Source organism: Pezoporus wallicus, unplaced genomic scaffold (genome assembly GCF_028554395.1).
Source record: "Pezoporus wallicus isolate ANWC-B61680 ecotype Strahan unplaced genomic scaffold, APGP_CSIRO_Pwel_v1 contig_3952, whole genome shotgun sequence".
Lineage (NCBI taxonomy): Eukaryota > Metazoa > Chordata > Aves > Psittaciformes > Psittacidae > Pezoporus > Pezoporus wallicus.
In genome coordinates, this window is record NW_026635034.1 from 10,268,818 (window position 1) to 10,295,158 (window position 26,341).

The 26,341-nt window shown below is 44.1% G+C and overlaps 1 protein-coding gene across 3 annotated transcripts in view; it reads right to left on the reverse strand.

Annotated features, from left to right (window-relative positions):
• RFX7 (regulatory factor X7) overlaps positions 1-26,341 on the reverse strand; it is a 53,231-nt gene that overhangs the window by 21,451 nt on the left and 5,439 nt on the right. Inside the window, exons 1-2 of one of the 3 annotated variants that reach the window (XM_057398104.1) lie at positions 24,495-24,888; positions 2,390-2,423 (exon numbers count right to left, since the gene is read on the reverse strand). In XM_057398104.1, coding sequence (XP_057254087.1) covers positions 2,390-2,423; positions 24,495-24,640 — 180 coding nt within the window. In that variant the 5' untranslated portion in view covers positions 24,641-24,888. Of the gene's footprint in view, positions 1-2,389; positions 2,424-24,494; positions 24,889-26,341 lie in introns of those variants that run through there. The other 2 variants (XM_057398113.1, XM_057398122.1) reach the window with 2 other exon arrangements.

The window sequence follows — 26,341 nt, forward strand, 5'->3', positions numbered from 1 at the left end:
TCCTGTGTTGAACTATGGAGCCTACATGCTAAATAGCATTGTATGTGGCTCTGCACACTGCTGCTCTGACTGCTGTTACCAAACACAAATGGTAACAAGACTGATTTTTCCTCTATTGGTGTTTTTCCTTTTAAGATCACTAGCAAACTGATCAAGTTTAAATGCTCCAAGGTATCATCAGCACCTCCCAGTATAAGTAAAAGCTAGTCCCAAATCTCCTCCTTAGAGTAAGGAGGGAGACAAGGGACAGACATTGTCCCCTGGTGCCTCATGAAACTGATTTAAAGGCCCTGAAAAGGTTTCCATCTGAACCAGACATGTAAGAATGTGCACTTAAAGGAAATGTTCTGACCTGCCCACAAGCTTGGAGTCTGACTCTCTGCAGGCAGCTGGGACCCAAATCACAGGATTGCTCTGACAAACCCATACACATGCCCAGAAAGAGGCAACCTGCTCATCTACCTTCTGCAGGACAAAAACTGGACAATGCTGCAAGGAAGCTCCGAACAAGTTATTTAGAGCTATACAGTCTTGGTCTGGTAGTTTAACTTCTGTCTTGCAGCTCACAGCTTTCTGAAAGCATGTAAAAATGCAGAAGCCATTTTGACAGAATTCAACTTAATTTTTATTTCCTGAAACTATTCTGATGTTGGATTTTTCCTTTTTAAACTACCTGAACAGCATTAGATCTACCTTTGCTAACCAAGAGTGGCCTTTCCACTGTTGAGGACTCCTCTGAACTCATCAGCAGAACAGACAAGGAGGCATCTGGAACAGAAAATCAGACCATCAGGACATTACTGTTCTGTTCCAAGTCAAGCAATGGAGACTGCTTTGCCTCCAGGAGCACTATTCAGAAAAAAGAGCTTGTTCATCCAATGAATGAGACCTACACAAACGAATGGGCTCACACAAATTGATAATCCCTATCTCAGTACCCTAGGTCTGCAAATCCACAGAATTTAATGCCAGAATAGTCCAATGTCATTCCATTTTCTTAAAATGGCTTTCCAAGAAGCAGATGACTGGTTAACCTCCTACTTATTTACTCCCTCTCTGATGCTACTTAGGAACACTTGCCCCACTTCCCATTTTTCACCACAGAAAAACCCAGTACTGAAAGTTTTACAAGTGCAATTTCACAATTTGCCCTTTTGCCACTGAAGAGTCACATAACAACAAAATTAAGATCTTATGACACCTGCTTTGTGCCCACAAATGCCCATGAGCAATAATGAGGACAAAAATGACATTTCTGCATCACAGTTCTAGTTGGATGCATTCAAGAATTTATAATGCAAAACTGGGTCCAAGTTTGTCTGCAGTACAACAGCTTAATTTATTGTAGTAAGAGGTTTAAAGCAAGACAACATTTTAAGGAAAGAGAATTCAGTTTCATCTGAATTAGCCTATGATAATGTGACTTTAAGGAGTATTCTTCAGCTCAGCCATACAGCTGAACAGATTATGTCTGATCGTATCCAGATGGTTGTGTATGTCATTGTTTTGTCTCACCCACTGGTACTTCTGGATGAAATGCTGAAGGTAGGAAGTCAGAATAAGCAGCCCCTTTCAGTCTTAAGATTCATGAACTAGGACTCTGATTTAAAGAGATCTGCAACCTGCTCACTATTAAAAACAAACAAAACCTCTAAGTTCACGCTAGATATTGCTTCCTAGAAATCATCTCTAATCTAGATCCTGTTATTTTAATGCATACAGAAAGATGATGTTTATGCATTTCAAGGGTTTTCATTCTTCAAGAAATTGTGTGTCTCTGTGTCCTAAGTAGTACAGTGGAGCTAACAGGCCTGCCAGTGTGCAGCTTCTGAGGTTAACAAGACTTGAAAGAAAACCAAAACCCAAACCCAAAAATCTGTAAATTATGACACCTGCAAGATTTTCACATGAGGCCATCAGTCTGCTAGGTTTTGTGTGAACATGCAGTTCCTTCCTTAAAATGCACTACTGGCCATGAATTAGCTGTTCCAAGGAAGCAGCAACATAATCATTGTCATTAAAGGCCTAAAGAGCAATGGAACTTGAAGGCACAAATAGCTTCTTGCATACTCTGATCTGTGCAATATGTATGTTTCATTTAACAAAATCATGCTTACAAAAGCACTAAGTCACCTTTCTGTATCTATACTGACAGTTATACAAGTGGCAAGCAAAGAGAGCTCAATATTTCCATGAAAAACAAACACCAAACCCACATCATGGTTTTTGTTTTTTTTTTGGCAATGGGAAATAATTTGGATCCCATTTAATGGCAGTACCTTAAAGCACTGCAAAGGAAAGGCTTCATAATGGCTGCCAGCCTCCAGAGCCATCTATTTTGGTCTTGCAGTTTATTAAATATTAAAAAGCATTCTGGAGTTGTACTTACCAAAATGCAGTCCACTTTAGATTGTACAGTTTTGCTAGACGTGAGGGAAGAAAGAGAGAACAGAAATCTTGAATTAATCTAAACAGCAAAGACAAAAACACCACATATTACAATTTCTATCACTGCACTACAGGCTTAACCTCCTGCTGTGAAATATCCTGCTAGCTCATGGAAGAATACTCATCTGGCTATTTTTTCGTAGAACGTCAGCCCAAACTTAACTGTTTGTTAGGATTCTTGATAGTTCACTCACTTCTATAAGAACTGGGTTGGTTTTTTTAACGTGGTATCATTGCAACTGGAGCTATTATCCCAAGTTGCAAAGCAGCCAGTATGGATGTTACTACATTTACTGTAAGCTCTTCCACAATTCAGATTCATTTTACTTGTTCATCTGTAAACACAATTACCACCCTCTCTCCGCACACTTCAGTAAATCCCACCACTTCAAGGCATTTATTTCTAGCTTTCCAAAGAGCTGCTACAAAGCAGACAATTGGCATCCCACTGGCAACTCAGGAGGTTTCCACGTTAGTCTTGCTACCTCCCAGTTGGCTTCTTAAGAAGCCACTGGGTGGGGACTGAATTAAAGAATGCCATAAATGACCTCAGTACATGTGCCAAGGAGTGCAAACAGTATGGAACTGATTATACTTCATATAAACACACCCATAAGCAGCTTTTGCATTTCTTAAGTGTGCTCTATTTCACATGCTGGTCTAACTGCATCAGTTGAAGGCATTTTATTATCGCTCTGAAGAGGAGCAGAATCTTTAACATGCAAAAAAAACAACAGTCTTTCCTGTTGGACAGCTACTGAGCAAGCACAAAGCATCAGTTTTCGGAGTTCAGGAAGAGTTTTCCTGTTCTACTAGGAATATTCCTAGTAGAATAAAATATAATTCAATCTCCTGTTAGCACAACAAAACATCCAATTTCCAGTTATTTTACTTTTCTACAGGTGCTACCACATACAAAGAAAGACCAAGTAAGGTATCTGATGGATATACCAAAATCATAAATAAGAAACAAGCAAAACAAACGGCTCTAGTGTCTGGCAATGATAGGAACCAAAGCTACTGAAACAGCACCTACTGCTGTATCAAGTGTCAAAGGGGCAGGAGTTTGGTTGTCCTGCTTGTTACAACACTACATTTTGAAACATGACCATCTAAAATTCTGTTCTGCAGGAGCTGCTAATACTGATGCCCCTTCCCATGCTAGAACTGCATATGCTGTAGTGACAGAATACAATAAAAAATGCCTACAGGTTAAGAATATATGACCAGTCCACTGAAGCAGATACATCAGCAGACATCCACTTCAACTGACTTCCTGTAGAGAAGACAATCAGTTGGGTAGATCCTCAGGAATACCAAAAAGGGAGTAAAGCAGAGATGTTGAGGATTTCTGAGAACAGGAAAGGCTAAGTACAGTAAAATGGGAGCTTTTCCTTGCCTTAGGGAAGACAATCACACCTACTGTAGCAACTGCAGAAGGGAACACAAGTGTCATCTCGCTCTTCCAAAACCACCGACTTACTAGTCAAAGGACACCAAGCATGGAAACCTCCTGCTGCTAAGAGTTATCACTGTCTCTGACCCAAAGCTGACCAAGCCATGCTGACAAAAGTCATGCTGAAACAGAGGGCTCTTCAGCACCACTTCTGTCACTCTGGACTCCACACCACCCCACTGCCTCCTGCCTCCAGCAGGGCCTCCAGGTCCCTGTGCTGCTTCAGATCCACAGCCTCTCGTACAAAGCTGTGCTCATGGCAGTAGGCAACAGGGCTCAGGCACACGTGCCCATTTTTGTACCTAAACCTTTTCTGTGGCCTTACATGATAGCTTAATGCAGAAAAGGAGCATGGAGAATACAAGGATGCAGGGGACAGGCAGATCAAATTTGGTCCAAATACAGTCTCTGCTCTATAGACTTGCAGATGACACTGTGTACTAGGCTCTTCAGAAGAGCACGCTTCAGCCAGCATGCCTTCCCACCCTGCTAGGTTCTGCCAAACTGTGCATAAGCATGCCCATTTGCATTAATACTTTCTTCTTGCAAAGACAAAGAGGCAAGCTGCCACGAGGCAGCTGGGCAGGAGATTCCTAGAGCTGCGCTTTTATCTCCAAGTATCAGTCCGAGTCAGTAAATGTAAACTCTCAAATTTAGTTCAGGCTTTTCCAGTTGTGACCTCAGCTCCTACAGCACTGATCAACAGTGTCGAGAAGCTGCAGCACAAGAGCAACAATAAGGCCATCAAAAGCAGTCCCTCTCCGTTTTCTTTTATCAGCTGGTGGCACAAAAAAGATAGTCAAGTTCACGTCCTCCAATATGCAAGCAAACGTGACATTTTAAAAGGCAAAGTTCCTATGGCTTCAGCAGGGACAAGCATGCTTCTATTTTTACAGCTTTTTCATTTTTCATCTCCTGCCCCATGCTCCCTAGTATACTGGGAGGACACCACTGAAATCTGCTAGTAGTAAACTGAGGCTTCTTTCACCCTAGCCAGAGCACAAGTAGGCTAGCATAGCCCGACTCTATAAAGCCTGTGCCTTATGAAAAAAAAAATGCTTATTTATCTTCCAGTGGAGCTATCTATGTCAAAGACAAGAAATGGCAACCCTCAGGAACTTGCCCTTTCACTGGGAAGCTGCTGGGACAGGACCTTCTCATGGTGCTGAGCACTGCGCAGAAAAGCTCCACTAGATGACACTGCAGGATACACATCTCCACCAAATCAGAAGATAAAAAGGAAAAGTGACAAAGGTGGCAAAGGAACAGCCATTCCAGCTACACTGTATTTGCCACTTCGGTTTATTTCACCCCTCCTTTGCCTCCGCTAGCAGGACAGGTAAGTTTTGAAAGCTGAAATTTTGTTTATAAATAAGTAAGTCTGTTTCTGCCTCTGTCAAATGAACCCCTTACCCAACTCTGCAGTAACTGCAACCAGCAATCCCAAGAGCAAGGCTGAATCAGGCCTCAGCGGTTTCTGACCTTCGGAGGTTGCTACCCACATACTGCTGCATGTCTAGGAACAGCTGCAGGAGAGCAGCAGGAGTAATAGATGTTCTCACTAATGAAAACAACCGGCTCAACCTACCAGGGACCTGAGCCCATCGGAAAACTAAACTTAGAAACCGTACCACAAGCCAACAGATAGTGTAGCTCCTCCTGGGGCTCACTGTGACCCACCACACCTAGAAGCACAGTTGATGTTGCTCTCTCTTTGGTAGCTCTTCATACTGACAGCCTCCCTGCAGTTAAACTCTTCACTTACTTCATCCACAACTTTATTCAGGCTACTTCAAGCAATTTCATCCACAAGATGACTTGCGATTCTAGGGATAGCTGTCTCTTACAGGTGATAACAAAGGTACCTGCTTTTACAGACACCTTGGATTTATCAACTTGTACCAGATACTGACCTACCACAAGAACGTGGGAGCATAAAACTATATAACAAAATTTTGCTCCCCCCTCAAATTTCAATGACACTATCACAACCAATGATGACTCTCTCTGTGCATACCAGCATGAAGACAGTTTGAAAGGTAAGGCCCACTGAGTGACTTAAGAGGAACGTACTCCTGTGTACTGCAATGCCCCTCAAAAAGCCAACTCTTCCCAAACACCACCAGTGAACTGTGCTCCTCTGAAGAGCTACCATCAGCCACGCAAACACAAGAACCCATCTTCTACTGCTCAGCAGAATTGCAGATAAAATGGGGTTTCTTAGCCTGTGGTTCAGAGAAGCATAGCAGAGTGGCTCCTTCCAAAAGCCACTGCGTTCCACAGAGACCCCCAGTCCCATGTCCTCCCAGGGAACAGGCTGCCTTGCATCTGCAGTGGGAAGCCTCACTGGAAAACCTCCAGCCCATCTTAATGGCCTCAGCTTTGGACTTAACCTTTAGGACCAAGACCTTTGAGAGAATCCTGAAGGTAACTTTCAACAGCTGCAGTAATTTAAGCTTCTAAATGCTGAAGCCACGTTGACAAACTCCTTAGAGTATCTTGGGGAGAACAGGGAGGTGGGGGGGGAAATCAGTCTAAAGCATTTCCTCAAACTGCTCTTCTATCTTATGCCAAAGTATGCATGCCTGCTTTCCCTGACCTATTTATGTATTTCTACTCAAAACAGCGCCATTTTAATGGCTCCAACTTGGCATGGGCAGAATGAGGAGTGTGTTCTCTCCCCAGGTATGCACCTGGGTTTACTTTGCACCAAGGGGAAAAAGCAGAGGGAGGAGGCAAGGAGATGTAAATTTATTTCAAAGTGGCATAAAAACAGATGCTGCTGAACCTTCTTCTAATTAAGTAACATTTCACTTTCAGGAACAGGTAGCTGAACTTTACTGAGCAGCAGGGGACTATCGTATTACAAGAGGTGGCAGAATTCAGTTGCTCTGAATTCTAGTTCCTTAATGCTGCAAATAGTAGACGCCATATAACCACAGGGGATATGAGAGGCATTACGCCTGTGAGACCAGAAAGAGGAAGCTGGTTGGGAGGGGTAAAATAAAACCCTTATTAGCTACTGCCTAGTTAACTCTAAGCCTTCTCAAAGCCTGCACAGCCACTGAATCTAACCCTTATCAGCTTTCCAGCTGCAGAGCATTCACTCCCTATGAAAGCAGCACAGCAAACACTGGGGGAGCACGCGCACAGTGAACACAATGCATGAACACCCATCCCCTGCGCACAGCTCCTGTCCTGGGACACACTGTGCAGGAGGATGCCAGTGAAGGGGCTCTGGGTTGTGACCCTGGCAGGAGGAGGACAGCAGCACCTCCAGGACATTGCTCTGGCAGAGGCCCTCCCAGTCCCACAAGTCACATGGGAAACAGCTCTCCTCATTCAAGTGCTAGCAATAACTCAAATGGAGGAAGATGTCAATGACAGCAACAAGTCCAGTTCGGCAAAATTCAGGGGACAAGTGGAGCCACAATTTATTGTGCAAGATACTGTAGTGGTTTGAGTAGGTGGCCAAATGCAGAAAGCCAAGACTGATATTTTTCATTACAAGTTTCATACCATCAGTGACGTTCCCACAGATACTCTGTATTCCCTTCAGCCCAAAACTGCAAGTGTTTGCATAAGCTGGAACACCCTCCCAAAAGCAGCCTCTGTAGATGTGTTTTATGTGCTTGGTACGTTTTGGACAGCTGAACGAAAACATTATTTCTGCAGAATCCTAATGCAATTAATGAAGGGGAACCACCTTCCATCCCTGCTAATAGGTGTGCCATACATCAGGAAGACAGGATATGACTCCCGACATCACAGCAAGGGTTCCCAACTGCAGGGCTCCAGTTTCCAGTACTCCTGCACTGTGTTACATTATTACCCAATACACAGGACACAGTACAAAAAGTTGCAACTAGAACGGAAATCTCCAAGGTGTATTACTTAGCACTGTTACCTAGTTATCATCTCAGGTGGTAAACCACCTACCCTCTCAGACAGTTAATAAAGAGAGAGGAAGTTTATGATGTTCTAAAATAGCACTGGAGAAGGCAAAAAAAAAACAAAACAAAACCCAACAAAGCAGAAAGCTTGTAAGTTTTTTCTCGTAAGACTTTAGCACAGAGCCAGTAGCAACTCAGCACAGCTCCCACCCATGGAGGTCAGGAGCAGGAGCTGTTCACGGTCACAGGAAACCTTCTCAACTGCTCACTCATAGCCCACACATATGACCCTAACACTGTATGGCCACACACTGCATGACCACACACTGCTGCCCCAGTACTTTTACTCTGCAAACAAGCCTTCCATACGAGAAGGAAACCCAGGACAGCAGTTAGAGCTGTCTGCCAAGGAAGAATTATTTTGACCACATGGCCTTTTAAAAATTACTCAGATCTGAAAAGCTTCCATTTCCCACTGCACCAGCCATTCCCCTATACAATCTCTGACATTGTCTGTCAAACTACTGAACAACAGGGTCTAGGGGTAGTCTTGAAAGGCTACTTCTCTGGGTGCAATACCACATGAGCAGCATTTCCCAGGCCTGTCTGTGTCTCCCAGGCACAGGAGGTACCTGGGTGTTGATCCAGGAGCTCTTTTTCCTGTGTAGTGTCCTCCTGCCTCTTTGACTCTTGCAAAAACCCAGACAGCTCCCAAGGAAAGCAAGTCAGACTCCACAACTAAATACCAACAGTGACAGTTCTGGCAAAGTCATCTCTCTGAAAGTCATGCTAAAATAGCAAGGGTCATTATTACACTGACCATATATCCTTTATGGAAAGATCCGATCACTTCCACAAGCCTGATGGCATCAGGTGACATTAGGAAAAAAAAAAAAAAAAAAAAAATCTATTTACTGTGCATGCTGTGAGGAACCACTCAATAAAAGGATTAGCAACCCTATTACAGTTAAGTGGTACTATCAGAAAGGTACTATTATCACATCCTTACCACGACAAGCACTGTGTCCCAGCAGTGCCTGCAGGATTCAGCCCTTAAATCTTAATCTTACTGAATTAATGCTTTTCTTTCTTAGACTAACAGCTCTAAATATATCTTTTTGTAACCTTCCATTTAGAACCACAAAGAAACGTTAAACTGGAGCCAAGGATCATCTAAGGAGAAAATTATGAAACAGCCACCTATGTGTGCTGCTACTCAATTAACATCTTAACATATGCCATGTTACATTGTCTGGCTTGGCTCATGTTGATGAGTAAAATGGCTGTAAAAGCATTTCAATTAAATATTTAGAAAGCAGAGCTGCAAAAGGTTGAAATATGTTTGAGTAAGCGAAATGCTGACTATACATACTGCTCACTTAATGCAGTAAGAGCTTTTGCTAGCACAGGTTACTGAGAAAGGAAAGCGTGCCCAAGCTGGGCACGTCTACCAGTCAACCCTGACATCCCAGCATGAGTGCATGTCTCCCTTCCCATCCACATCTCACCCTCTGGCACGAAGGAGCCAAAAATCAGGTGGCTTCTGATGCCACCTAGGGGTTTTCTCCCTGCCTGCACTCCTCTGTCCCTTGGGGATAATTCAGTGTCGTGCTGTAGAGACAAAGCAGCTAAACCTAGCACAAACACAAGCAAAGAGAAGCAAAACATTTAATACAAGACAAAGTAAATCCTCCAACACTCAAATGCAGATATATATTCTCACTCCAGATGAAATCTACAGGGACTTGCATCTTGGAAGCACATGAAGTACTGTTACTTCCCTAAAGCATAAAAATAGCCACAGAGTTGTGCCCATTGGGAATGTAGAGAAGCGTTCAACCCTCAGGCCTCAAAAAGTAAACAAAGCAAGTATTCACCAATTTGTAAATATTGGATCTTTCAGCTTCAAGACAGACTCCTCCTCAGGCCAAGTCAAACCACTCTTCTCAGTGAAACAAGGAAGGTACAAGCACAGCAAGCCGATACAACAGTGCAGCAAGGGCAAGCTGCAACCATTTCATCTTCACTGCAAGCTAATCTACCTCCTTCCGCTCACCAAAGAGGGTAAGCCAGACCAGTTTCCATCCGACACCTGGAGGAGCAATGCTGCACCACAGTGCTGGGAAAAGCAGTGGTTCAGCATGCCACGACATTTTAACTTAGTGCAGGTTAAAACTGGTCAAGTGCATGATTTCAATGCTTCTTACTAAAATGAATGTAATTAAAGTATTTTACATTGGATAAAAATTTAATCCCTTCACCGTTTCTGACACTATGATGATATTCTGAGCGTTAAACAATGCCAACTGTATAAACAGCTGAACAAAGAAGGAAGATAAGGCTGCTAATGAAACACCCAAGTCTCCAACACAGCCCATTGTAATAAACTGCCGAGAAATAATTAGCCAGCAGACATCAGCATACCTACATCTGAAATCTGGGTCTACATACATTTCTTTTAGCTCTCTGAAGAAATATTGCTGTATTCAATGCTAAAGGTTTCTTTCACAATTCTTACTGGGAAGAACCTGCAACAGCCACACAGACCAGGTGCTCTATTCCAGCAACAAGTCATTTAAATTCGGGGGGGGGGGGGAATGTTACATTTATTTAAATACAGCTACAGCATTTTGCCACAAGTTACTTTAATGAACTCTTAGAAGAGACAAAGAGAGTGCTTTTACACAGCTCTCACCCTGGATCTTTCCTCATTGCTCTGAATTTAAACCTATGTGTATTATTATATTCAGGCAGGACCCTATTCCAAGGATGCAATGCCCTCTGTACGTTATGTGGGAAGATGATATGTGATATGTTGAAGATGATATGACTTCAGAGGAGCTGCACCCTACATTTATTACTAACAATCTACATGGGGCACTGCAGGGCATCGTTCTAAGAGTAGTCTGCAAAGATCAATTGCCTAGAAAGGCTAAAAGCAAAAAGCACAGGGTGATCTCAATAAAGTGACATGAAAAAGTCACTCAAGCAGGAACTTGAGTGGTCAACCTAAATCTTAAGTATGTCCCACTAAAAGCAGAAAGAATGGATAGATACAGTCACCAGATAGGCAGGTTTGTGGCTAAACAGCAAATCAACCATCACAACAGCTCATGTATCTCACAATGGTAACTCGTGTTCTTAAAACCAATTGTGAAAAAACAAATCTATCTCTGGCTGCTTCTGAATTCAGTGTACAGCTAGCTAAAGATCTGCTATGGAATTTTCAGCCATGGTCTACAGAAGCCTCATCACATCATTACTTAAGGCTAGAATTTCTAAGGGCTGTGAACTGGAGATGCTCTACAGCACGGTGAGATTTTTCTCAAGCCTTGCCTTTGTCCCACATAGCTCTAAGAAAGGATGCCCAATGAAACTACGGGGGTGAGACTCAGCAGCAGCACTCACGGTCAGCCGGGTCGCACTATCAGCCTGGAAAGGAGCCCCAGCATTCACACTATGCTACCATCTCAAGAGGACCTGGGGCCTGACACACACTAGGAAGCAAAGCAGTGCTTTGAGGGCTGCAGTGCGGCTGGTTAGCTCTTCAGACACTGCACTGGGGAGGTTCAGCTTCATCTACAGGGCTTTCCTCACACATGCTTTGTCCCTCCTCCAAGCCACAGACATCCATCTCTCCCCTTCACACTGAATAGCTCACCCACAGGCAATGCCATCTTTCTACAAACAAACCCAGCTTTTATCTAGCCCCCTACTACCAATGCTGCTTGCAATATCCCATTACCTCTGCTTCTGCCTGATCTCTGGATGTCTGCATCCCTTCTCTTCACTCCCTTTCTTCTCATGGCTTTCCACCACACAGCTCCCCTGCATCTTTTTTTCTGCTTGTGGAACCTACACCCAAGTGCTGACCTTGGTAACTCCCAGGGAATGCAATCCTTGCAACCTCTTCAGTTTCCCTGTGCTGAGTAATGCCCTGAGTATCTACAAGCACTCTCCAAGAATTTGCCTACTAAAAGGGTCACTTCTTTCGTGCTAGGTGAGCATGGCTTCCCTGCCACAGGAAAAGCAACTTCCCTCCCTGACCTGTGCCACACTGCTCACTGGTACATCCCATAACCCTACTCCCGTCCTTGATTTTTACACAGGGATGAAAATGTCAAAGCTGAACATATGGACGATGAACATGGCACTGCTGGCTGATGGTGACAGCCATAAAACCTCCCATCTCAAAAATTCCTCCTTCTTGTTCAGCTGACACAGGTTCTTTCAGGCCCCATCCTTCAGCCTTGCACCTGCACCCTTGGGCATTTCTCCCTCCAGGCACAGAAACTGTCTGGTCTCTGCAAATAAAAAGCTGCAAGTAGCTAGAAGTCTCTTGCCTACCTCAAAGGTCAGTTCACTGAATGCTAAAGCAGTATAAACCCAGCACTTTCCACTCTGTTTCTGGGGGTAAAAAAAAAAAACACAACCTAACAGCATCTGATAAAATGGTTTTAATCCATAAACTGGGATCTTCATAAAAGTTACAAACACATGCTATTCCAATTCCCAAGTATTTAATTTGGAAAGTTTGAGTTCCCCCAGCCTACAACCCAGGTGAACTTCAGTTTACATGCAGGCTCACAAACTTATCTAAACCTGAAAGCTGCACTTGCTTAAACTTAAAGCTGCACAACATTCAATTAAGTTAAAGCTGTGTAAGTTCACAGATGCATGCATCTATTTCAGATTGTTCGTACAAAGCTGGGTTTGAACACAACTGCACTCACTGCTATGTGGTAGGTCATAGCTTAACTGTGTCAAAAGAGCATCTTTCACAAGGCTGCACTGCAAGACCAGTTGCTCCAACCCAAGATTATGAGGCATCCATCAAGCCTGTGCAGCTTCACAGCAGCCAGAACATACAACTCCTCTGCCAGCATTGCATAAACTACAATCGTAGGGCAGATGAGCATCACTCACTTTCTCTCCCACCCACTGCCTCCTTGGCTGTAGGCTGCCTCTGTGGCTGTGATGAATGAACAAGCAAGCCTATCAGATTATTTATTTCCTCTAAAACCTCATTTATGAACGGAAATTATGAACAGCAGGCATCTGACCAGTACTTAATACCCCACAACTTCAGGGTTCAGTATTTCGACTCCTCAGCACAGAGGACAATGCATGCAGCCAGTTAGTTGCAGGCAGACTGTGCTATGCCTGGCTCTGCCACCACATCCCGTTTCTGCAGCAAACTAGAGGGGTGAGACTGAAAAGCTGAGAACTTAACAATTTTCTTCTCAAGCAGCATACCTGCCTTGCAGGCACAGCATTGTCCACAACCATTTTGATTCCTGTTTTAGAAGTTTTCATAATGCCATGGTTTTCTTTTAAAAACATAGCAGAGTGCATGTGACCTACTACAAAGTACTGAAGTCACAGCCGCACAGGCCACTGAATTTAGCACTCTATTAAAAATGATTTGCAGAACACCTGCATGGATTCCTATTCATAGTATGTCCATTTCAAACATTCCAGGGAACTCTGAATTTAAACCACAACTTCTTTAGCAAAATAGTCAGAAACAGAAAAGGCTGACCTTGATTACATCTAGAACAGATGTCAGAAAAGCTGCATTAAACTTTTGACTTTCTAAGTACCATTGCAACAGTGAATTATATTTAAGATGGCTATAAAGAGAAAGCTACTCAAGCAATATTAATTGAGATAACCCTATTGCTGAAATCCACCTGTAGGCTGCAGCACATAACTGCTAACATCTTCGAGCATCTAACAATTCACTGAACTATGCTTGTACAAAAGTCTCACACTAATGTTACCCCCAGTTACTTGTCTGCTGGGTCCTTCCAGGAGGAAACATTGTCTAAGAGCACTACAGAATTGGATCAGTCTGGATTTTCATTCCTGTGAACCACATCATGCGTAAACATGCCAGTGGGAGAGCAGATGCCTGCATTAAAGGAATGAAAATGTCTCTTCCTCATCATTAACACAGTTTGATTTCAATTTTCAAGGTGAACTGTATGCTGCTTTGCCACTCCCTTACAGAGCAGCTAAACTAATCAAGCCAAAACTGCAGCTCACTGGCAAATTTAGGAAAGGACCATCTCTTCCACAAGAATACAATGTACTTGAGCTATCTCCTATACCAGATTGGGCCTAATGTGCCACAAAGCTACTACTACCTAAAGTATCCAGCGGTAACTAAGAACTTTTCTGAAGTGACAAATAACAATGATTAACTGCCAACACCCATTCTAAATATTTTCATCCTGAACATTTGAAGCTATTAATGCCATCCCAGTACTTGCATGTGTGTCGAAGCACTCTGAGAGAAACCTTCCACAAACTGAACCACTGTACACACAATTCAAGTTTTGTTTTTCAATTAAGCTAAAAGTTTCACCAACTTGAATGTATAAACTATGATGGTACATGAACCTCACATTCTTAATTCCTCCAAGAGACATAAGCTTACAGCAAGAAAATAATGCAGTCCATGGGGATATGCGCAATGAAAGCTAAATGGGGCCTACTTAAACTCACTGGTACTAAACAAAACAAAAAAATTACTTTTTTTCCCCATTTTACTCTCAGCCCAAGAGATCAAGAGCATTACTATCTCTTTAGCCATTATGAACCAGGAAAATTGACTACTCGCAGTGTACATTCAGGCACATATCTACAGGCAATCAGACACTGAGCTTCTACTCGGAAGTAATCAGTAAGAGATAGTTGTCAACATCTTCAAAGCTCAGACACTCAATTATACAGGTCACCAAATCCTCAGGGTCAGCATTTGAACTTTTTTTTTTCCGCATAATAAAGTAGTTTACAAGATGGTTTTTTAAACTCAAGTTTCACTGCATGCTGCATTTAGACAAACCTGTTTGTGATGTAATTAAAACACACACATACCAGCATTTCTGAAGTGCCATAAAAAGAAAAAACATGCTTTTTCTTATGTCTTCAGCACATCTGCTGACTACTTGGGATTTTGTTTGACTCCGTAAGCTATCTCTAGTTGTTCATTACAAATGATGGTTTCTGTTTTAAATATCCCTTTCCATATTTTTAAAACTGGGTCTGTCAATCCCACTTCATCCACTTGTTGAATGGAAGACGCAAATACACTTTTCTCTCAGCTGCCAATTCGTTTCTCAACTTTTTATGAGTTAATCATTGAACTATAGCACTGAAATCAAGCATAATGAAGGTAATTCTGCAGAGCAGGCTCCCAGAGCCAAGAGCTGGCTTAGCTCTTCAGCAAACTGTGGTTCCAGGTGTGCAGCATGCAATTACTGCCAGTAATTTGACTGTCTTTTAAATATGAACTAATTTATTTAGTTTACATGACAACTAATAGCAACTGTAGGCCCTAACACAGCTCATCATTTATAATGCTAACAGGCCTAATAAAAAAAATAATCAAACTATAAAGGGAATAGGCAAACTTTTTAAGTACCCCTAATGAAAGAAACATCATACTTTGTCGGAGCCGGGATAAAAGGTTCCTGGGGCACTGACTCTGACTCCTGCAAAATTATTTCAAAACAATTTTTGGCCATTGCTTCAGATAGCGCCATCAGAGAAGAGCGAGCTGCAGCCTTCATGCAAGGGCTGAGCACCGGCCAGCCAGCTCATAGGTGCCTCACCTGCACCTACCAACTTTCATACCATCAGCATAAGGATCGCAGAGCAATCGTCTACCTTTCTGCGAGAAGCACAAAGCATCTGAATCTGAACACAGCATGGGAGACAGCAGTTGCAGGCAGAGGATGCTGTGTAAAACCAACAAGCAGAGCTCTCTTCGGCAGAGTACCATCCTGCAAGGGAGCATCCCTCGACAGCACAGCAGGGACAGGTGAGAGGCATCTGTCACCTGTGTGCTCTCTCAGAGAAACAACTGCCTTGCACACACCAGCACAGACAATAAACCCGTCCTGCCAGAGGATGCCCAGGATCAAAGCAGAAGCCTCGAGTCCCAGTTTCAGATTGCCCCCAGACACCCCACTGCCATGGCATCCACAACCACTTTGCCCAGTATCTTCCCCCTGCATCCAAGCCTCTCAAGTACTTTTCTCCACTGAATTAGCAATAAAGATAGCTTGTGGTTCTGGAGGAAGGAGTTGTTACTATTTTTCAAAGCAGATTAAAAAAGGACTTAAGTCCATCTGCAAAAAAATATTAAATAAATGTTAAATCTTTTCAATTTACAATTGAAACAGTTACCACTGTGGTACTGAGTGACTGGTATTTGAAGTCTGTATTTTAACATGGCAGTGGTTGTGAAAAGGAAGGGAGAAAGCACACAGTATTTTCACTGAAGTCGCAAAGACTACTCCAAGTATTTTCAGGTGATTTCTAAACAAGGGCAAGAAGGTGAGGAAAATGCAGTAGAAAGAATTGCTCAATCTACTATTCAGCACACCTTGCTCACAAGCTAATTCCTGTTTGTCTGAAGGACGCTTGAGGCAGACACTTCCAGACAACCTCACACTAAGAAAAAGTTCCATCAGGCTGTTTGCTTTGCTGACAGCTTTAAAAATAATTTAATTCACCACTTTATAGGCAACCAAGGTAATGAACTGTAATTCCAACTACTTCATTGGCAGGAATCCCGAACACCTCATGGTGGCACTTAAGAAACTTTGACTAAGAAATACAGGTTGCCTCCATCCCTGTAAGATCATCCATCAGAAATGACAGCCATAAATCATGGACCTTGATGTTTAACCACAAGTTTCCTCTCAAGGATAAATAAGAATATGCCTCATTCTTCTCAGTTTTTCCCAGGTACAAGATTTCCTTCCCAAACCTGAAGTACCTGACAATCAGTAAGAGATACCATCCCCAACCAGCTTCAGGAAAAGGCTAAGCAGGACCCATCACTCTGAAGGAGCACGGGTACACCCCATAAGACACACATGTGTAGATACATCCCTCACCTCCCCAGCTGCCATGCACTGCACCACGTGGTGTGTTATACAGGTTATAGTCAGAAAAGGGTAACACAGCCTGAGCAACAGATAAAGATGAGACCACTCACCAATGGTACCAAGCAGGTCCAAAAGGAGAGGTCTGACACCCACAGGAGGCCCCCAGAGCGCATATCCCACCACTGAGACTGTCCCCATCCCCAGTGCTACCTGCAGCAACACCCAGCCTCCCCACCTGCACTGGTGCAGTGTCCCCGCAGCAACCATGAACAATTAAAAACAAGCAACAGGGAAAACATTTGGGAAGTTTTAAATGTTTTTTTCCACTGCCTTAATGATTAAGCATTCAACAACAGAAAACACTTGGCAGCTTACTGAAAGCCTGTTGATGGCATAGCAGCCGATAACAAGCATCCTACTTGATGAGAGATAATCCTTTTTCCATTAAATCAAGAAAGCATTAAAATGGAGACAGTGGCTAACTCCATTTAGAATGAAACAAAACAAACCCTCAAAATTCCCAAAGATCTGAGAGAACACAACCAAATACCCCAGTACCTTCAGAATTTTTAGATGTATTTAGGGGATTCTTCTCACTGACTTGAAATTGCCAATTTGTGCTGACCTTCTGGTCAGGCTCTTCCTAGGTGCCAGAGCACTGCATCTTCATCTATTCAATTTACCTTTGAATCACCTGCTGATAGCTTTTCAAACATACAAGCCGGCATTCTACCTGGACTGCTCCAGAGGTGAGCTAGGAAACTACATTCACCTCCACCTCTTCACAGTTAAAAAAAAGAGTTCCTTATTTATACACGAGGCTTTGTAATATTAGATATTAGAAACGCTTGAACCAAAAATCCAAATTTGGATCCTGATCTGAATTTTGCAGCTCTGGCCCTTCTCCAAATACTTCTGTTTGGCAAGCAGCAGAGTGGAGTAACAAGAGAAGGCAACATACATAAGTTATGGGATCTGTATAAAAACATTAAGCTCAACCCCTGCTCTCAAAACTACACATACATACACACACACACAAAAAAGACTAATAAAACCACCCCAAGCCCCAATTAATTAAAAGATTAATCAGTGCTTCAGTATAAATCTGATACCCAAACCTGAGCAGTGCTTTCATCTCACCACTTACAGTATTTTTTTCCTGGTTAATTTATACAGCATCTGGAAAACTGGGGAGAGGGACTGGGGTGCTTTAAGTGTTCTTTTCAGCTTGAGAGCTGGATTCCTGCTCTCCAGTGGCATACAGACATTTGCAAATCAAGCAGACCTGCACCACATGGCAAGCAACCCAGCTATGGAGGCCTGGAAGGACAATCCTGCATTTCTCTGCTTATTAAGAACTCATTAGAAATGCTGCTCTGAGTCACAATGTCACATCATCTGACTTGCCTCAGCGAAAGGAACTCCTGCAGTGGAAAATAAAATGTTTATGAAACAAGGAATTGCATACGTTTGATGCTGTGAAGTCAACAACTTAATGAACTCCTATGCACTTTAAATGAACAGCAGTAAAACTTAGCCAAATCCTTTATTAGTTGAATATTGTTTTCCTCCCATATACTTTATTAGATCCTATTGTTTCAAGAAACAAAGACAAATAAAACCCACGAGCAAGAGTGGAAAATCCACTCCTCCTAAAAGCAGACTGTATTGCAAAGATCTTTTTTCTGCACAGCTACTCCATCCAACTCGGAGCCTGGATATTCAATAAAACCTCAACTCTGTTCTCAAAAGGTTACATAAAGGTCAGCATTCACTTTATTCAGGTTTATTTTCTAACCTAGTAAAAATGCCTGCAGACCAAATTGGCTTCCACACCTGCTGACCTAGAAACTCCACCACCGTGGTGGCCGTGCCCCGTTTTGGAAAGCTGCTTCTCCTCCCACACCGATCTGGCACCGACTGCTGCGTGCCACTGACCTGCCTGCTGCCGGCAGCTAGCGGCACTGAGGAAGGCTATCCCAGCAGCAATGGGATGCAATCAGCAGAGAACAGTAGATGCTTTTTTAAGCCACTTTGGTGAAGAGGAATTCTTTCGGGGGGACTTCCCCCCATAGAAAGGGTTTCCCCTGTACAGGAATGTGTAGTAATAGTTGGGTGTACCTGGGCCTTCTTCAAAGGAATGGAAGATCTCCAAATCAACCCATGGAGGGGATGCAGTGGCCATCCTCTAGAAAAATAAGTCAAGTTGGAAAAGCGGCAAATGGTGTAGGATTTATTTTGCCCAATTCAAGAGATCTGCACCACAGATGGTTACATGCTGGCACACAGCTTAACATTTGTTACGGTCAAAGAGAAATACGCACATAACGCCATCAGATGGATTGTTTTATGGAAACCCTAGGAGATGGCGTTCACCTCAGAAGTCCATTTTTCTCCACAAGAGTTACAACTGAGCTACCTTGACCAAGTGGTACAGAAACAGATGGAGTCAAATCAAACAAATTCCACTTTCTGTCACTATCCATTTGGGGAAGCAGAGTGCAAAGCAGGACATGCTGCCAAATGCTTTGCCCAAGGAATGCTTACCTTTCCTGAAATCACCAAGAACCACCCTAAAATACAGTCAACACTATTAAAACATGCTAAACTTTTTCCTATGTATTTGACTGCTTATACATCATGTCGGGAAATACATTCAGGACAGGCAAGTCTCACCATCACCGGTAAACAATGGAACCATAAAGCCAGAGAAAACTGGGTTAATGAGAAGAAATTTTTGCAGTTTTACACAGCATCTCTTAGCTGAGGGGCTCAAAGTACTTCTTCAAAGCAGGTAAACACATTTCTGATGATACACAGATTTAGTGAAAAAAGTGCAGCCTGTATGCCTGTCAATTATTAGCTCTTCCTCACAATAGTTACTCTTTTATCAAAGAACTGCAAGTTTTGTTCCCCACCTCCAACAATGAATTAAGCAGGATGAAGGAGGGAACGGTGGCTGATGCACAGAATAACCACAAAGAAACTGTAATCTGTTACAGGAAATTTGAAGTTTTCCACTCAATTTTGACAGACCATTTAACAAAATATAGAGGTTTGGGGGTTTTTTGGTTTTGGCTTATTTTCTCTTATTCGCTGCCTCCCTCTCCCAAACTACTGAAAAAATGAAAAAGAGTAAATGCAGATGGATTGTCTACAGATTAACCCAACCTGGCTCCAGAAATCTGGTTTTTTGGTTTTGTTTTGTTGTTTGTTTTGTTGCTGTTTTTTTTTTAGGAAAATATATAAAAGTTGTTACAGGAATTTCATCTCCAGAAGGTAACTACCAAAAAGGTGTTTGCACCTGCATTTGCAAAGAGCCTGAAACGCATACCCCCTGAGCTTCCCTCTTCATTGCTGGGTATTTTATTACAAAGTCTGTCAATCATTTCTTCTGCTGACCTAACCATACAAATAAGTAGCAATTCGTATTATGAAAAATTTCCATGGCATTTCCCAATTTGCAGAACATTTGCTCTGCCAACAGCTAAGTGACTATCCACACTTGCTGACAATGCCTAATGAGGAGCAATGGGTGCAGTTGCAGGAGGGAGCAGGAATGATGCGAATGACTAGAAAGGATGGAGCCTCCCCAAGATTGGAAAACACTGGTGTTACAATCAGTTAATCTGGTTTTCCAGCACAACACCAAAAGCTCAAAACTAACAAGGGTACAATTCACTTTCTACTCCCCCTTTAACACAAGGCAAACTGGGCCTTAGGACATGTAATTTTGGCACTGCCTGACCTAGCTCATGTGGTTTTCCAACACAGCTTCTAGCTAGAAGAGCAATTTGAGGACAAAAATTATGAATCTGAAATCCACACCCACATCCAAATGAAACGGCTGCAGAAGCAACGCTTTGTGTTTGCCACTCCATGCTGCCTGGTCCTCAGCTCGGTTTACACACAAGAATACTGGAGAGAGAGAGAGGAGATTAATCTCTGAAGTAGAATTATTATATTCAAATCCTAACAGATGCCTTTAGGTCAAAAAGAGCTGAGATGCAGGCAAGGTGAAAGAAGCTGCGGCCAATCCACGCACAAATGCAAGCACCAAATCACTATTTACAACAGTAAACAAGTACTCATTGAAGAATCATCACCAGTTATGAAAACAAACCCTTCTGCACCTTCAAGGTGCACAGCTATGGGCTGGATTTTAGATTAATACAGTGAGCAGAGGGATTAAATTGCCTAAAACTTTTGGTCTTTTTCTTTCATGCCAGTAAGAACAGACTCTCAGCCAACACCATCCTCCCTTGGTCATCTCTGCATCTCAATCCTAGTTCCCCACTGCTTTTACACATGCACATCACTGGCTGTCTTCAGCTATAGGGTTTCTTTGGCAACGTAATGTTGAATAGACTCTGTGTTCACCAGGTATGCCTGGATACAGAAACATCATACATATACATACATACGTATGCATATCATATACAAATAAAACATGTTTGGTAATACAGTACCCTCACCCAAAGAAAATAACTGAAACCCTTTAGTCTATATGCTCAAGACAGCTGACGAGGGAGGTTTTCCCCACCTCAGGCTGTAATGTCTGGACAAAAAGCTATTAATAAATATGAAAGTTTTAATGAATCTAAAAGGAAATAAAACCCGGCAGATTAAGGCCCAGTGTCCAGGGAAGAGCAGCACAATTTACAAACCCGCCCAACCTGACACTAATCAGCCATGCTGGGCTCTCAAAGACGTGCCCTCTCTGTCTAGACTTCTAATCCGTCAACAGGAAAAGACATCTAATATTATTTTTGCCTGTTTCATTGACACTGTAAGAACACATCAAACTGCCTCAGCCACTTACACAGCACCAGACAAAAACCAGCACCACTTTGCTGGAAGAGTTCAAGTGGGGCAGACAAGGAAAAAAAATGTAGTTCGACAGTGATGAGCTTTAATTACTGTAACCAAAGAGCAGTTAAATACCTGCATGTGATGTTATAATGCAAATAAATACTTTCTGATTTGTTTTTAAGCACAGCAATCCAAACTAATGGTCACTTTATATGCCAAAACCCAAACCAAACAAAAAAGAAAGCCAAAACCAAACCAGACTGTACTCCTAGCAAGCACAGTTTTAAGTCTTCAGTACATACACTAACCACGCCTGCAACTTTAACCAGTAGGACTTAACCTATTGTTTCATTTTAAAGAGACTCCGCATGTTCACAATCACTTGAGATACTTCTGTCAAACTATATTTTAATTTAATAAACAACATAAATTAAGTATGAGTCGAGCTAATGAATACCTCATTGTCCCACTTGAGGCCTACATCACACACTATATTTATATTTGTCAGTGCAGTGGAAGGACATGCACAGACTTGTTTGTGAGCCTCAAGTCCAGTATTTCAGTAGCTGCTATATTTTGCTATACTATTTTCATTGACAATGCCATTTGAAGACTGAAACCCTTTGTAAAAAAACAAACAAACAACAACTAAAACCATACACTATGCACAAACATGTGCAGGGGAAAACAACAGAGTACTAATCTAGATGTGCTAAACCCTTTGGGAAGCAAAGGAGGAACTGAACACACCAACCTGCCATCACACAAAACTGGCACAGCAAGGGACGAGGGGAAGAAGAGGAGGGAAGGCAGAAAAGAGGAAGCACTCTTATGCACATTACACCTAGTTCTGTCAAAAGCAGAGCACTGCCATTTTCACAAGCAGCCTTCCACAATCTCTCCCACTGTTTATCCACCACCAGCACACAGTGCCCAGTGAGCAGAATAGCAGATCCAAGAATGCAGCTACAGAAGACTCTCCACTGTTTACTCCAAGTGCAGTGTGCACAACTTCCCTGGCAACACTCCTCATCCTTGCTGCTCAAAACAACCACTGCATCTACATGAAAGATGCAAATTAACATTAAACAGCCTCACACGACTGCTTCATCGCAATACAGAAACAGAATTTCTAGTAGTCCCAAAGCATTTAAAGATATCAAAGAAAAGGTTTTCTTCTAAAAAATAACTTTATCTTCAAATACTGCATTTCAACAGTGTAACTGCAGGGAACGGATACTGACTGAAAGCAGCAGGGAAGTCCCAGCCTGGTGCAGGAAGCAGGTAGCCAGGAGAAACGCTCGCACATAGGTGAGGAGCCTCCGCGAAAGTACCAGGAGACAGGGCTGCAAGGTGCTGGCTAAACCTCTGCTGCTCACAGGCAGTTGGCACCGGGTAAAACCCTCCATTCCTTTGTACCAAACATGGGCTCATGCTACTCATTCAGTTTACCTGAATCAAGTAGATAGCTTCCACTTAAAAGGCTAACATATATGCTTTTATTTCCTTGAGAAGAAAACCTATCATAAAAGCAGAGGTTTTACTTAGTAGCCATTTTGTCTTCAACTTGGACATGATACCTAATCTGAATGCAATGTAAACATGTTCTCTGATGCTCATTTCCAAGCAGCATGTTCATGGAAAGAGAAGAAAATACCAAAAGGCCATGACTAAATACCATAATAAATTAAGAGGGTGTGAAGATTTCGTGATCTAAACAGACAGGAAATTCTGCAGTTCGTATTCCTTCCCTAGGTCACATTGCAGAGAAAACCAAAACAAAAGGTAGCAAGTGTGGATTAAGGACAATGAATTATTACTGTTTAACAACCAAAACAACCAACAACCCAACAATAAATGCTATTTCAGTATGCCATACGATAATAAAATCTGAAGGCAAAATTATACTTTTGATTATTTTTGTTTTCCAACTACATCAATTCAAACCATAAAATCTAATTACAATATGAAGTATTACACAAGCTAGATCAGTATGTTTTTATTAGGATGAGGATGTGTATAAATATATACATATGATGTGTATAAAGGAAAACACTATGTACGAGTAACCTATAATTACAACTCCCAACTTTCACAATACTTTTATCAGCCTCCTCAGCCAAAAGCAGCTTTGAAAAACAGGCAAAATATAAATGCTGCAGGTGACAGCTAACTTCCAGATTAAAACCAAAACCCAAGTATTTTATTTGCGGGGCAAGATCAACTCCATTTAATTCTTAACCCAAAATGCACATAAAATAAATACTATGAAGTAAAATGTTGGTTTATTATGAATTCTGTTTTCATTTTTAAGAAAAAATACCCCCAAAACAACTGGATTCCTGTGCAGGAACTTGCAAACCCTCATCACAAGTTTTAGCCAAAAATGTATTTCAAGTGCCAGACTGGAAACTCAGAACAGAGGTTTACAGGGAAGCTGGAAAAAATGCACCCTTAATGCGATGCTCTGCATTCCCTGCTGCATCAACACTGTGCTGGGGGTCTCACGTGAACGTGAAGAAAAACAGATGTAAAAACAGGGCGCCGTGTAAGACGCCGACTGATTCTGCAGGTGAGACTGCACCCATCCGGCTGAGCAGAGCCGCCCCGTAGCTACCATTATCCCCGCACACAAGCGGGCAGCCCCACTAACCCACCCCGGCACAGCCGGGCTGCCTCGTTCCTGGGGAACAACCAGCACCGAGCAGGGCAGCAGCGCCGGCCCTGCGGCCGCCCGAGCGGCACCTGCCCGCGGCCACGCGTGTTTTCCGCGCTGCGCGGCAGGGGGTTCAGCCCCCCTCTTAGGAGGGGGAGGGGGCAGGAGGCTCCGCGCACCGCGGCACAAAGGGGCCGCGCTCCCCCCCTCCCCGCGCCGCCTCCGCGCCCGCGCAGCGCCCTCTTCCCTTCCCCCCCCACCGCGTACCGAGCCCTGGCCTGGGGCCAGCCGACCCGGGCGGCGCGGCGGCGGGGCCCGGCCCTTACCAGATGGAGCTGCAGATCTTGTGCTGCAGCGCGCTGGCCTCACCGCCTTGCAGCCCCGGCACTAGGGCCGGCAGGGCCCCGCCGGGCACGGGGGTGCCGGCGAGCCGCCGCGGCGGCTGCCCCTCTGGCTGCTGCTCCTCGGCCATGGGGACGCGGCAGCGGGGACGCGGAGCGGCGCTGGCCGCACTAGGCCTCTGCCGCAGCCCTCGAGTGAGTCGCCTTCCCCTGTTGCCCGGGGGACATCACGGGCGGAAAGCCAAGCCGCGTCCCGCCGCTACGCCGCAGGATGGCGAGCCCGGCCCGAGGCACGGCGCATGGCGGCACGGCCTCCGCCGCCGCCCCCGCGCAGGGTCGCTCCGCGCTCCCCCCGCCTCGCAGCACCTGGCCCGGCCCGCCCCGCGCCGCCGCTCCTCGCCCCGCGGCCGCCGTGCCCGCCCGGGCGCCGCAGTGCGCAGGCTCGGCGCTGCCCGAGCAGACGGGCCGCCCCGCGCCGCCGCCGGGAAGAGGGGGGGGGCCGGGTTCGGGGGCGCGGCCGAGACGGTGAGCCCGAGCTGGGGGTCGGCCCCGGCGATATCCCGGGCGCGGATGATGGGGTGTCCCCGGATCGGGGCGGCCCCTGCTGCGCGCGGCAGCGAGAGTAACACACGTGTGATGGTGCGTATGTACGTACGGGTTTAGAGACAGCTGTCTGTATTTAGTGCACGGCGGTGTGCATGATCCGTACGGGTGCACCGAGCGCAGAGCTGCGCGCAGGAGCCACGTGAACCCCGGTCCTGCGGCGGCGGCGGCAGCATTACATCAGCGGGCTGCACCACAGCCGCTGCCGCCGGCACCTTCCCCTGCCCCCAGCGCGGGCAGCTCCTCAAGTCATCGGTAGTTGTAAATGAAAATACAATCAATGCCTCGCTGCTCCCGTGTCCCTGCCGTGCCGCCAGCCATCGAGGCAAGCCGGGCTGCCGCTTGCCCTCGGTCTTCTGTGTCCCCTGCACATAAACGAGGCTGTGGTGCCACGACTCCCTCGGGCCTTTCCCCCCAAGCTTTCTGTGAACAGAAAAGCCGGCTCAAGCTGCCCCTGTATATCCTTTCTTTTCCCAATGATTCCAATTCCACGAGTGTTCTGATGCTAATTCACAGTTTTACTTGGCAGGGGATGAACACACAGGTCCCCTTCCTGACAGTGGTATGCAAGGAAGAAGCCTATGCTAATCACAGAAAATGTGCGCCAAAAGACAACGTACAATGTAAAAACGCATGGAGACGGCGTTGCTAAATGTGGGAGATGGGTATTTGTGAATTACTGCGTCACCAGCCAAAGGGATACTTTTCAAAACCAAATCTTTGCTTACTCTCCGCTGCTCCAGAATCAGAATATTAATGGCTATGACGATGGTGATTTTCTTCTTATAAAACTTCTCATCAGAACCACAAAAACTAAGCTGTCTTGTTCCTGCCTCTTATTAAAAGCAGTTTTTTAACTTTTACTGGAAATTTCTGAAGGGCATCCAAAAAAGAAGAGAAAAACACAAGTAAAAATTGTAATCAGAAGTAAACAGAAAAGTAATCAATTTTAAATCCCTAACTGCTGTGCTTTTTGCAGGAAAACTACTTCAATATGCATGTAAACGAGAAAGGGGAATGCCCTGGGTGACATTTTCTAGTTTTGTGGCAATTTCCACTTAATACCAATTGTATCAACACAGCCAGGGTTGTCCCTGTTGAGATCTTTAGTTGGACCCTGTGACGTCTGCCTAACTGCAGCTTAACCCACAGGGATCCCAGCCCTAAAAATGTTCGATTGGTCCAGACTGAAATTGATGGGCCTACACATCAGAATGAAGTTCAACAAA